General features: G+C 46.5%; 1 protein-coding gene across 1 annotated transcript; it reads left to right on the forward strand.

Annotated features, from left to right (window-relative positions):
* Positions 1-3,584: 3,584 nt before the first annotated feature.
* On the forward strand, positions 3,585-10,488 carry dla (deltaA). The gene is made up of 11 exons (XM_072656832.1): positions 3,585-4,074; positions 4,364-4,663; positions 4,829-4,889; positions 4,990-5,247; positions 6,553-6,613; positions 6,726-6,856; positions 7,146-7,315; positions 7,468-7,684; positions 7,836-8,670; positions 8,777-9,002; positions 9,154-10,488. Exons 1-11 carry the CDS (start codon positions 4,024-4,026, stop codon positions 9,157-9,159), a joined length of 2,316 nt encoding a protein of 771 aa, XP_072512933.1. The 5' UTR covers positions 3,585-4,023; the 3' UTR covers positions 9,160-10,488.
* The last annotated feature ends 3,002 nt before the right edge of the window (positions 10,489-13,490 follow it).

A 13,490-nucleotide genomic window follows, 5' to 3' on the forward strand; every position in this document is an offset into this window, starting at 1 on the left:
CCAAATCTGACGTGTGAGTGTGGTGGCCCAAATCTAACGTGTGAGTGTGGTGGCCCAAATCAGATCTTTTGGACACATGTGACACAGATGTGCCAGTGTGAATAGAAAAAATCCAAACTCCAAAATTTCAATTTGGGCCACTATGGCTACATTCACACAGCAGGCGAAATCCAATCTTCTTCATCACATGTGATACATGTAACACACAGATGTGTTATCCGTGTGGTAGTGTAAACAGTACAAATACACTGAATCTGAGTTGTATTCAAAAAGATCAGATTTGAGCCACTTTTCCTGCTGTGTAAACATAGCCAAAGTGGCCCAAATCCGATCTATTTGGGCACATGTGACACAGATGTGTTATCTGTAGGGAAGTATGAATGACAAAACTCACTGAATCGGATATGTTCAGTTTCGGGCCACTTTCACACAGCAGGTGAAAGCGGCCCAAATCCGATCTATTTAGACACATGTGACCCAGATGTGTTTTCTATGTGGTTGTGTAAACAGTAAAAACACACAGAATCTGACATCATTTCTGAGTTAGCCCACTTTTGCTACATTCACACAGCAGGTGAAAGCGGCCCAAATCTGATCTTTTTGGACACGTGTGACACAGATGTGTTACCTGTGTGAAAATGAAACACTATAAACCACACTGAATCTGACATAATTGTGATTTGGCCACTTTGGCTATCACTTCAACCAAAGCGGGTGAAGAAAGCGCCCAAATCCGATCTTTGCGAACATGATAAACTGTGGGGCAGTGTGAAACGACTAAACACACTGAACGATCTGACATTTCCAGCCACTTAGCCACAAATCCATCTTTGGTCCAATGTGACTCTGTGTGTTATCTGTGTGGAAAACACTGAATCTGTCAGTTCCGTTTCCAATATATCGTCCAAAACGATCAGATTCTGCAGTTCCCAGATCCCCCTCACTCCCCCACCCAAAAGTGCATCACACTGGTGTGCCCTCAAATCCTGCACCTTGTGACACATGTGCCCAGATGTTTATCTTTGTGTCAGTGTGAATAGAAAAAATCCAAACTCCAAAAATTCAATTTGGGCCACTATGGCTACATCACACAAGCAGGGGCGAAATCCAATCTTCTTCATCACATGTAACACACAGATGTGTTATCCGTGTGGTAGTGTAAACAGTACAAATACACTGAATCTGAGTTGTATTCAAAAAGATCAGATTTGAGCCACTTTTACCTGCTGTGTAAACATAGCCAAAGTGGCCCATATCCGATCTATTTGGGCACATGTGACACAGATGTGTTATCCGTGTGGTAGTGTTAACATTACAAATACACTGAATCTGACATTTTCATTTCCGATTTTTGTGTCAAAAAAGATCAGACTTGGGCCACAAAAATGGCCCAAATCTGATCTGTTTGTACACAAATCAGACTTTAACAGCAATCCAATTTGGCATTCGTCATAAACATGTGCTGAGGAGAAAAGCACAAGGACGACAGCAGTAAGGGAGGTTTTCACTGGCGGGATAGTGAGGTAGCTATCCAGTGAAGTAGCTGACATGACCCCATACTGACCCATCATCCAAGTCTTTGCCCTCTCTGGCCTCTCCTCTCTCTCATGACTACTCCAGCACATTTGGACAAGCTAATGCTAAAATGCTAATGATGTTTGACAACAGGGTCATAATGACCTAGCACAAGCTGGAGAAGCTAACAAGACTGAGACAACAGATCCACAACCAGCCTTGATTGACCTTCATTTACCCAACCACCTGTTATTATTGCCCCTTTATGAGGCAGGTTTGTGAGGACTACAGATGTGTACAGTATGGGGACAAAAGTATTGGGACACCTGCTCGTTTATTGTTTTTTTTTTGTTTTTTGAAATCAAGGGGATTAGGAATGAGTTATTTCTGCTACTGTCCAGGAAAGAAGGAAGGCTTTCTACTAGATTTTAGCGGCGCATTGCTGTGAGGATTTGATTGCAGAGACTCAACTGCTCCACAGCTCAATGCTGGGTGCCAATAGGCTCAAGTTAAGTACTTCTTCTCTACATGGACTAGACAAGCTGTGAGTGTGAGTGTGTGTGTGTGTGTGTGTGTGTGTGTGTGTGTGTATCTTTACAGTAGGGTCCCATCCAGTGCTCTTGTTTGTGGGCTTGGCTGAGCTTCAGGCCTCCTTCACACGGCCCAAGCCCTTCTCCTCGTTGGGCTGATGATGTCAGCCAGTTTGGCGCTTTCTCCAGAGGTTGGAGGACCAGAATAAACTCGGTGGGCATTTCTTAACACACTGATGCAATTTGTCTCGCTTGTGTTTGGGTTACTATGGACCGCAGGCGAGAGCTTTTGTGCTACAGAAAATCACACTTAAATGAATGACCAAATTAAGCCACCCCCCCAACCCCAACCCCACACCCTGGACCGACCTCTCTTACACACACACACACACACACACACACACACACACACACACACACACAAAGTAGTTAAGAAGCAAAAATATCTCCTTTTTGTGCTTTCTGTTCAAAGGAGGAGCAAAAACAAACACATATTTGTTTGAGGAACATCCTGAGAACAGCACGATAAGAAGACCACTCGTTTGTGTGTGTGTGTGGAGGGGATCTGAGGAGGGGGTGCTCTTTTTTAGATCTCCTAATTGTGAACGCGCGCTCCCGCGATGCCTCTGTGTGCGCGCGCACCCCGTTTACATTGTGCAGGAGCAGGTGCTGCCCGCATTACCATACAGCTGAGCGGAGAGCACAACTCACACACACACACACAATGGACAAGAGCCCTGGGGATGGACACGCGAGCACCGCACACACATACGCACACACACACACACACACACGCTTCAGTCTCTTTTCTCTGAGGAATCATACACGCGCACTCACACACACGCACACACTTACACACACACACACACACATGGCTGTGTCTCTTTTCTCTGAAGTTTTGCACACGCGTACCGCACACACACACACACACAAAGAGGAAAACACTCACACACACACTCACAAACGCTGCTAACTTTCTCTCAACGTTTTCACACGCACACATTCTCTCACCTCACACACACACACACACACACACACACTCAGCAAGCTCATGTTTTTACACCACAAACACCTTAAACACTTCAGAAACCGTCTGAAATCACATGTCCAACACTATTCTCTTCGTATGAGCGTCATCCCAACACTTCCCATTAGAATGAATGGGCTCCCGAACCCCCTCCATAAACACCACAGCACATCTATTTTGTCATCCCTCCACAAATACCTCCACCCTCCTGTGTCTACAGCGGGTTCTAAGCCAGCCCTAAGGTCTGTGGACTTCATGTAGACCTTATAACTTCATATAACTTCACATATAACTCCACATATCCCTTATTTGTGTCCACTTTCCCCTCTTTCTGGAGCCCCAGTGCTGGTTGGAGCTGGTTTTTTGGGGGGGAGCCCCATCAGAAAGCGTGGGGCAGATTGGAAAAGGGGGGGAGGTGGTGGCTCATTAGCATATTAGTACCCCGGCATGTGGCAGGCCATATAAAACTGGAGGCAGGAGGCCTCCCACTAGATCCACAGCAGTGACACCCAGGAGCAGGACGTGGAGAGGCAAAGAGAGAAGTTTTGTAAGGGGGGGAACAGAGCAAGAAGGAACTACACACACTCACACTCTCGCACTAACACACACACACACTCAAGTTTCAGAGCTGCCTCGCGTTTCCTTCCTGAAGTTCCTTTCACTGGGATTTTGCTTTTGTGAGGATTATCAACCAATTCTTGACGGGAATCAACAAGTCCTTCCACCCGACGCAGCGTCCGTTCCGTTTTTGTTATCCCGAGGAGGTTAAGAGGAGGCTTCTTTTTTTTGTTGTTGGGCTCCTCTACTCGCCATCCATGGGAACAACGTGGTTCACTCCGAATCGCTTTTGAGAGCAAAAGTGGCCTCAGCAAGAAGAACCGGGAGCCAGAGACTTTCCCCCTGAACTCTTATTTATTTATTTATTTATTATTTATTTATTCCTCTCATACCATGGGGCGCATGCTGCTGCTGCTCTCCATCCTCTACATCTTGGCAAGCCAGGTAAGACACTTTTGAAATTTTTGATATTATGGAAAATATACGGAAATAAACTGTCCAAACATCAGCCAATGGTTATCGCCTATTCACTTTACGTTTACGACTCTTTTGCATGTTTGTTTATGTATTTATGATGCACATCTAGGTTGTTTTTTAATGTGCTTGCATGCATTTGCTAAACACATATTTCCAATATTGTGGCCAAGTAAGCTAATCAGTTTCTTCTTCATCCATCTAACCCTCCATCCTTCCATCCATCCATCCATCCATCCCTCTTCTCTCCACCCTGTAGGGCTTCTGCTCTGGTGTCTTTGAGCTCAAGCTGCAGGAGTTCCTCAACAAGAAAGGCGTTCAGGGCAACCGCAACTGCTGCAAGAGCGGCTCACCGTCGCCCTACCAGCAGTGCGAGTGTAAGACGTTCTTCCGGGTGTGCCTGAAGCACTACCAGCCCAACGCTTCGCCCGAGCCACCGTGCACCTACGGAGGCGCAGTCACGCCCGTTGTGGGCTCCAACTCTTTCCAGGTGCCAGACACGTTACCAGACGGCTCCTTCAGCAACCCCATCCGGATCAACTTCGGCTTCACGTGGCCGGTGAGCTTCCTGACTCTGCTGCCTCTACTAATACTAATCCCAGTCTAAAGCTGAAGGGACCAGAACAACCTCAGAAGTATCTCAGGCCATGCGTTCATTCATCAGCAGAGCTTTGTAGGGGAATGTTTCCAACATTGCCTTAGTCTCATTTGTTTATTTTTCCAGGGGACGTTCTCACTGATCATCGAAGCAGTCCATGCAGAGTCCAAAGAAGATCTGACCACAGGTAGGGGGCGCTCAATACAACACAACACAACACCTCACCTCACCCCATCACCCATCCAGGCCCTGTTCTTATGTACCTACCTATTGATCCTCCTCTCCAGAGAACCCAGAGCGCATCATCAGCACCATGAGCACCCAGAGGCACCTGACTGTGGGGGAAGACTGGTCCCAGGACCTGCACAGCGCTGGCAGGACCGAGCTCAAGTTCTCCTACCGCTTCGTCTGCGATGAGCACTACTACGGCGAGGGCTGTTCTGTCTTCTGCCGGCCCAGAGACGACACCTTCGGGCACTTCACTTGTGGGGAACGCGGCGAGATTATCTGCGACGCCGGCTGGAAGGGCCAGTACTGCACGGAGCGTGAGTAGCAAATTTCTGTTTCCGTTTTCCGTGAAAAACAGAACAGGGCTTTTTAGCGTACGTTTTTTAGTAGTTTGTTAGTAGTTTGGGATTTTGGGGAAAAGAGGGACCACAAAAGTCACGTAAGAGAAGAAGAAAACGTTATAAAGAATAATAAAAAAAAAAAAACGGAAACAAAAAACGGAAACGTAATTCCGTTTAAAAACGTTAAAAACGTTTTTTTAACGTTTCGCATAAAAAAACGTTGTTTAGCAGCTGAAATCTGGTTCAAACTAATGTAGAATCCTTCCCTAATGAAGCGGAAAGGTGGGAAAATATCCTGAGTTTCCGATAAAACCGGATCGTACAGTAGTGCCTGTACCGTGTTTTTGGATAACGAATAACGGTCGCTTGCAAAGTGTAGGTTTTCACTTGCATCCCTTATTTTTAAGCTCTTTTTTCCTAAAGAGGGAAAAAAGGATCATTTGGGCCCCCCTCAAAAAAAAAGTTAACGGTTAGGGGTAACTTGTAACTGCCCCTCTAGCCCCCCTACCCCTACCCCCTCCACCCTTCCCCCCCCCCACCCTCCTGATTTATTCGCTCGAAGGAAGAAAAACTTTTTCAGCACCGATCTCACGCGTGCCATAAATTTACATGCTCGCTCCTGATTGGCTGGCGGCGTCGCGGCGCTTTCGCTGATTGGCTGGCCCGGGGGAGGGTATTGTTTGAAGTGGGGGCAGCTGCCGGCAGCGCGCGGACAATGGAGCAGCTGTCGCGCGCACACCAGCTGTCCACTCTTATAATCTAACCGGAGACAGTGGAGGAGGAGGAGGAGGAGGAGGAGAAAGAAAGAAAGAGTTTAGACCCAGAGTGAAAAGCGAGGAGGGGGGTGGAGGGAGAGAGAGAGAGAGAGAGAGAGAGAGAGAGGGAGAAAGAGTTTATACCCATATTGAAAAGAGAGAGAGGGAGAGAGAGAGAGAGAGAGAGAGAGAGAGAGAGAGAGAGAGAGAGAGAGTGAGTGAGTGTGGGAGGAGGAGGTGGGGGAGCAAAAAGAGGCCCCTTGTTTGCCCCCATTGTTGTCATGTGTTGAGCAGAACTTCTTCTACATGATGAGGAGATCTCCTAAACGAGTAACGGCTATTAGGTTTAGTGACCCTTCCCTTCTTTTAAGGCTGAATTTGGCTGAATTTAGAAGTTTGTCCTGGATATAAAAGAGCAACAATAATAATAATAATAATAATAACAACAACAACAAAGCGCATATGATTCGGGTCATCCTGTTGGGGCACCACGGTCCTAATGTGTCCATTTGTCTCTCTTTTGTAGCGATCTGCCTCCCCGGATGTGACGAGGAGCATGGCTTTTGTGAGAAGCCAGGAGAGTGCAAGTAAGTAGACCAGGAACCGCGAAGTCATCTATCCTATCTTTGAGAACTTTCAAGCACTTCCACGACCATCCAGACTCACCCAAACCCCTGCTCTTCTTTGCTTGCGCAACAGGTGCAGAGTGGGCTTCAAAGGCCGATACTGTGACGAGTGCATCCGTTACCCTGGATGCCTCCACGGGACCTGTCAGCAGCCATGGCAATGCAACTGCCAGGAGGGATGGGGAGGCCTCTTCTGCAACCAGGGTAAGAAAAGAACAGACAGTGAAAGAAAGGCAGATGGAGAGACAGGAGAAAAGGGAGGGGGTGGGCAAAAAACTGGGAATAACATTAACTCCATTGATGGTGACTGGTAGAAAAGAACGCTGCAGACGTTCCAGGATGGACTGGAAAGAGAAAGGAAAGATGGGAGAGGATGACATAAGGAACGGGCACGGCGACGGCAGCTGTCCAGCTGCTGGTCAGCCATGCGCTGCTGTTTTCATCGCACTAATCCCCGTGTTGCACATGTGTGTGTGCTCCTTTTCCCCTCCAGATCTGAACTACTGCACACATCACAAGCCCTGCCTGAATGGAGCCACTTGTAGCAACACTGGCCAGGGCAGCTACACCTGTTCCTGTCGCCCGGGATTCACAGGCACCAGCTGCGAGATCGAGGTCAACGAATGCGCGGGGAACCCCTGCCGCAACGGAGGGAGCTGCACGGTACGTTTTAGCACTCGCAGAACTCAGAAGGGAAGGAGGGGCTGGACTGTAGGCAACTGTAGCATTCCAGCATCTAGCATCACCTAGGACTATTTGAGGGCACACATGTGTATGACACTGATGCTAATCCTACATATCATGTTACCTCCCAGGATATGGAGAACACCTACAGCTGTGCCTGTCCTCCTGGGTACTACGGCAAAAACTGCGAGCTGAGTGCCATGACGTGTGCAGATGGTCCCTGCTTCAATGGTGGCCGTTGCGCCGATAATCCGGATGGTGGCTACTTCTGCCAGTGTCCCACAGGTTACGCTGGGTTCAACTGTGAGAAGAAGATCGACCACTGTACATCGGGCCCTTGCTCAAATGGTACGCATGGCAGGCTTTGTGTCAGATTGTAGATCTGGTAATGCAGTGATTGTCTAGTTATCTAGTACCTAGAACTTGATTAGACAAAGATCTGTGGTGTTATTATCATGACCAGCATTGACCAATCAACATCAACTTTTCCACACCACAGGAGCTCGTTGTGTGGACCTGGTGAACTCCTACCTGTGCCAATGTCCTGAGGGCTTCACGGGAATGAACTGCGACCGCATCAGCGACGAGTGCTCCCTCTACCCCTGCCAAAATGGTGGCACCTGCCAAGAGGGTGCGAATGGCTATACCTGCGCGTGCCCACCTGGTTACACCGGCCGCAACTGCAGCTCACCAATCAGTCGCTGCCAGCACAACCCATGTCACAATGGTGCCACCTGCCACGAACGCAACAATCGCTACGTCTGCGCCTGCGTTCCCGGCTATGGAGGACGCAACTGTCAGTTTCTGCTCCCAGACCGGGCTTCCCAAACAGCCGGTGACATACCTTGGACTGCAGTTGGATCAGGAGTGCTGCTGGTGCTGTTGCTGATCATTGCTTGTTCAGTCCTGGTGGTCTGCATCCGGTCGAAGGTGCAGCGGCGGAGGAGGGACCGCGAAGAGGAAGTGGCCAACGGGGAAAACGAGACGATCAACAACCTCACCAACAACTGCCATCGGGACAAGGACCTTGCCGTCAGCGTGGTGGGAGTCGCACCGGTCAAGAACATCAACAAGAAGATCGACTTCCATGGCGATCACGATGACTTGAGCGTGACCGCCGAGAAGAGCGGATACAAGTCAAGACACCACGCCTCCGACTACAACCTTGTGCACGAAGTGAAGTATGAAGTCAAGCACGAGGTGAAGCTGGAGCACAACGGGAAAGAGATGGCGGCCAAGGAGCTGTCCGACAGCTGCGAAGACGTGAAGTGCCAAAGCTTGCAAGACTCGAGTCCTTGCGAGTTCGAGGAAAAGCGCAGGAAACGTCTGAAAAGGTAAACGTCAAGCCAGACAGAATGCCTGCTTTGAGTCCCGTTGCCTAGGTTAGACGTTAAGCAGCCGATGACGACACTAATGTTTCTCCTTGTCTTTCCTTCACAGCGACGCATCAAAGTATTCCGAGTCCAGATACTCCGAGTCAAAGTTCTCAGAGTCGAAGTACTCCGAGTCAAAGTATTCCGAGTCGAACTATTCCGATTCGCTGTATTCCGAGTCAGCATGCGCATCTGCATGTGCATCGGCATCCGTGTCGGCATGTGTCGACAACAAATACAAATCCGTCATGGTCATGTCGGAGGAAAAAGATGAATGTGTAATTGCAACTGAGGTGAGTTGAGAGTTTCGGTGTCTTACCTGAAGCGACTTTAGGGTTAAACTGATTAACACTGGAGAGATTTCTCCTTCTCATAGCCAGGATGTAAGGTTCTCTGCTGTCCCTGAAACTAACTGACCTTTCTGCCTTCTTTCTCCTTGCTCAGGTGTAATGGGCCTCCAGGAAGCCGATGCTCATTGTATCCTATGGGAGACGTTTTGAACTCCCATAGAAAATGCTGCTGCTCGAAACCTTAGGTGGAACTGTCCCACCTCGTGACTACTGCTGCTGAGAAAGTAGGACTGATTTAACTGATATTCAGGGTGAGCTGGTTCTCTGTTCTGAAAGAAGCACAGGCAAACGGAGGCCTGTAGGCTTGGAACCTTCCGGAAACGGACAGAGGGGAGTGGCTAAACGTTTGCAAGCCCCTCTTTCAAATGTATTTGTAAAATTTACCCGTAAAGCCATTTTATAAAGGTGTTGGACAGTGTGTGTCCATTTAGATTTTTTCAAAAAGTTATGACGCGAAAAGAAAAGAGAGAAAAAAAAACGAACAACGATCGGAACGATAAAAAAGGAATTCAAGGAAATGTATCGCAATGTTCTGCCATGTGGTGCAGTGTGCGGTACTGCGGCAACGTTGTGGCAATGCTTTATCAATATTTTGGCAACATTTGCTGTGTTTCTTTCGCCAATCTATCTCCAAGCCCACACAGGCTGTTTCTGTGCCCAGAGACTGCACCAAACGTTAAAAGACGTTAAAGAAAGAATACTAGATTAAGAAATGTATCGCCGCGTTTTCGCCAATGTCCGTCTCTTGGATTCTATGGCAACGTCGTGGCAACGTTTTAGCAATATTTTGGCAACATTTGCTGGTTTTTTCGCCAATATCTCCAAGCCCCACAAGTCAGTGTGCAAGAGACTACATCAAAACGGTGGATGTTTGGCCATACTGGCCTGTCTTTCACTAGGTTGAATGTCGCATGATGTCATATCCTGTCACATGACCAGTGGAAACGCTATGTATTACTTGATCACTGTGTAAATGGGAAAAAAAAAAATCTCTAAGTCTTCCGAGCCTCCACTTCATTTTGTAATATTGTTTATATGGTTTCGAATATGTATGTAATTATTTTCCTGTCACGAAAAAAGAAGAAGCGTTTGTGTTCATATGAATATTATCCTCATTTGTTTGTTTATGTTTGTTTCTTTTTTTATGAGAAAAAAAGGTGTATGATTTAAGTTAATTTATTTTATTTAAGTTGTATTTCTAAATTTTTGTACCGTTTTTAAGATTATTTAAGTCGTTTCTTATGTCGTACTTGTTATTTGCAAAGGCACTTCGGGTTGCTGGGATGTTTTAAGAAAAATATTATTTAAAAAGGATTGTAAAAAGAATGTTATTAATGCTATTGTTTTCATTCCTGCTTTGTTTTCGTTTTGCTTTGGGAAGGATTTAGCTTAAATTATTTTTCCAAATAAAGATTATGAAATATTAAAAGCGCTTCCTGTTTTACTGAACATTCAACACACAGAGTTGTCCAGATTGCGAAAGGCCTGACTGTGGCCTCGTTTACAGGTCGAGTACACTGGAACAGACTTAAGACATCAGATAAGGAGATTATTGCCATTATCTATAAAGACTATCAAAAAAAGTGGTCAAAACTGTAATGCAGTGGGCGGGCATTCAAAACTTCATCATCACTCTCATGCGAAAACCTTGTATCTCCAATTATTTTGGTGAATCATGTTCATAATGTCGAAAATTCTTTATGACGAATAGACCAATAGAAGTGACTTCTATTGAAAGTTACTTTTTTTAAGTCGTCATTTTGGAGATACAAACATTAGATATTGGAGACTTTTCCACACACATCTGTCGCTCGAGCTTTTCATTTTTGCTTTTTGCTTTCTGGTCTTTTTCGAAGTGTTATTAGTGGCTCTTTAGAGGAATGGCTGGATAGATTGAGGGGGGGGGGGCAGTCTTTTGATAGGGATGTGAACAGAGCTAATCATTGCCATCTGCTGCAGCCTCCTGGTCACCCCATACCGAGCCATTCAAGCCCAGTACAGTCCTCCCTCTGCCTCGGCCATACTCTAAACACTGGAACTGGGCCTCAAACAAACACTGCAAAATGGACCAATTATTCCTGCAGCTCTGTCAACATGATCAGAGAGCAGCGTCAGAGCAGTTTGAGAAGCTCTGTTCTCATCACTGAAACTATACATTATGCCATAAACAGGAATCAATAACCTTCAGTTGCTCTGTGTTTTTAGTGGGTCGACTACATTTCTGTACAACTGTATGAATATGAAATCACTTCTTAATCATTTTCTTATTATTCAAATATAAAAAACGCTTTATAACGAAGTTTAAATGAGTCTAATTTACACTTTACACAAACTAGCTATCTAATGTCTGAGTGTTTAGCTGCTTAGGAACCCTGGAAGGAGAAACCCCGAACGTTGAGGCCCTGCGAACTTTGTAGTTTTGGTGGAGATCTCTTACGACAGTCATCAATGGGACTCTGGGGAGGAGGCGGCGTCACACACAATGCTGCAGTGGACAATGGTGCAACACAAAAGGGCAACATTTGGGAGAGCCAGTGTGTGTCTCTGAATGGAGGGAGGAAGGGTGGGATGGGGGGAGCTATGGGGCAAAAAAACGACAGATGTTGTCTGTCCTCCTGAGTCAAAGCGCCCCGCAGGCAGAAAACACCAGCTAGACCCCACATGGCCGTGGAAGACACAGACAATGGAAATACTTCAAGTTTGGGCTAACTCACTTCTCTCCGCTCCGCTAATCCTGCTTGGATTACTTCGGGGCAAACTTTGCTAACTTTTGTTCTTTGCTTTACACCATGCTGCTCATTGTTTACACTGACATATCTGTTCTCAGGCTCACAGTGCAGGCCTTGTATTAGTTGCTGCACTTACTTAAAACATTAGTTTAGGTGAAATTCTAAACAAAAAAACATTTCAATTCATTTATGCAGCTTTACAGAAATCCAGAGGTGACCGTGGCAAGGAAAAGCTCCTTCAGTGAAAGAGGAAGAAACCCTAGAGAGGAACCAAGACTAAAAAGAGGAACCCATCCTTCTCTAATAGTGGCAAAATGAATCATAATATAGCATCGCAAGGCCACACCAAACCTCACCTTACTACACTGACTACTTTACGTTACACCCATTGCTGACACAGATGTGCAAATAGTCCCTGTAGAGCACTGACAATAGAATAGGACTGTTTGGAGCAGATAAACATGAACCTATTGGTTATACTAGCCCCTCTAGCCCACCCCTGCTTAATGCCAGGTGTGGGCTAGAGGGGCTAGTATAAAGCCCCCCAGCACTGAGAAGCTGTGAAGCAGTGGAAGGAACTGTGTTCTGTGCTCCATCCAATACTTTTGGGATGAGCTGGGGATGATGTGGTGGGATGGTGATCATCCAACATCCTGACCTCACTAACGATGCTCTTGTGGCTGAATGCAGTCAAATCCTCACAGCAATGCTCCTCCAAAATCTAGTAGAAAGCCTTCTTCCATGGACAGTAGAGACAGTTACTCCAGCAAAAGCAGGACATACTCTTTTTAATAGCCTTGATTTCAGAAGAAACAATGAATGAGCAGGTGTCCCAATACTTTTGTCCATACAGACCATTTGAACTGCAAGTGATGTTTTTGGGCTCTGTATTGTGTTTGAGCATCTTAGCACTTAGTGCTTCAACTAAAGCCTTACATTTTCTTCTCAATTTAGTTAGGTGTACTTCCAAACACCCACCAGCTACCACCCACCCACCAGAACCAGTACCACCCACCCACCTTTCACACTACGCTTCCAGTGCTTCATGAAGCTCTACAACCTCTACAACCTACAACTGCTGCTAATACAACATCAATGTACAGCTCAACTCCCTAATTGCCAGTTCTTATACATCAACTAACAAATGCCCACACTGACTAGCCTGACTAGCATCAGACTAAGTGATGGGGGGAGAGGGAGGGCCATCCTACCCACTCAGATAGAGTAAGAGTGCTCTTTGGGACTCTTGGCCATAAATGGCTATGGCATCACTGGGGATCGAACCTGTGCGCTCACAAAGACAGGGACGACAACAACAGCTGTGTAGATCAACCTCCAACATCTGAACATCAGTACTAGCATCAGAAAAGTAAAAGTAGAGTAGGAATATTAAATTCCCACTATTTGAATAGAATATTTCCTTTTCCCTGACTACGACGAGGGTCCAATCAGAAAGTGAAAAAACCTTTTTGCAATATTAATGTGTCTTCGTGGAATCGGTCTGAAGACTGGATGAGGAACCCGCTCTGTCCTTCAATTAGCGCTAGTGGCCGGGTTGACTTCATGGAAAAGCAGGACGGGAATGAGAAGGTTTGCTCTGTGATCCCATTGCAATTTAATGAGCAGATTGTGTACAGTCCTCAGGGAACCGGCGGTAACGCTATATCCCCTGCACAGCAGAGACGCCAAAACGTAACACAGC

The sequence above is a fragment of the Salminus brasiliensis genome, chromosome 15 (assembly GCF_030463535.1).
Source record: "Salminus brasiliensis chromosome 15, fSalBra1.hap2, whole genome shotgun sequence".
Lineage (NCBI taxonomy): Eukaryota > Metazoa > Chordata > Actinopteri > Characiformes > Bryconidae > Salminus > Salminus brasiliensis.

Bases quoted from the DNA above. Each gene is read 5' to 3' on its own strand.
- dla (XM_072656832.1), top strand. From the start codon at position 4,024: ATGGGGCGCATGCTGCTGCTGCTCTCCATCCTCTACATCTTGGCAAGC. The intron at 4,075-4,363 runs GTAAGACACTTT...TCCACCCTGTAG, and splicing joins TCTACATCTTGGCAAGCCAG to GGCTTCTGCTCTGGTGTCTT. The intron at 7,685-7,835 runs GTACGCATGGCA...TCCACACCACAG, and splicing joins ATCGGGCCCTTGCTCAAATG to GAGCTCGTTGTGTGGACCTG.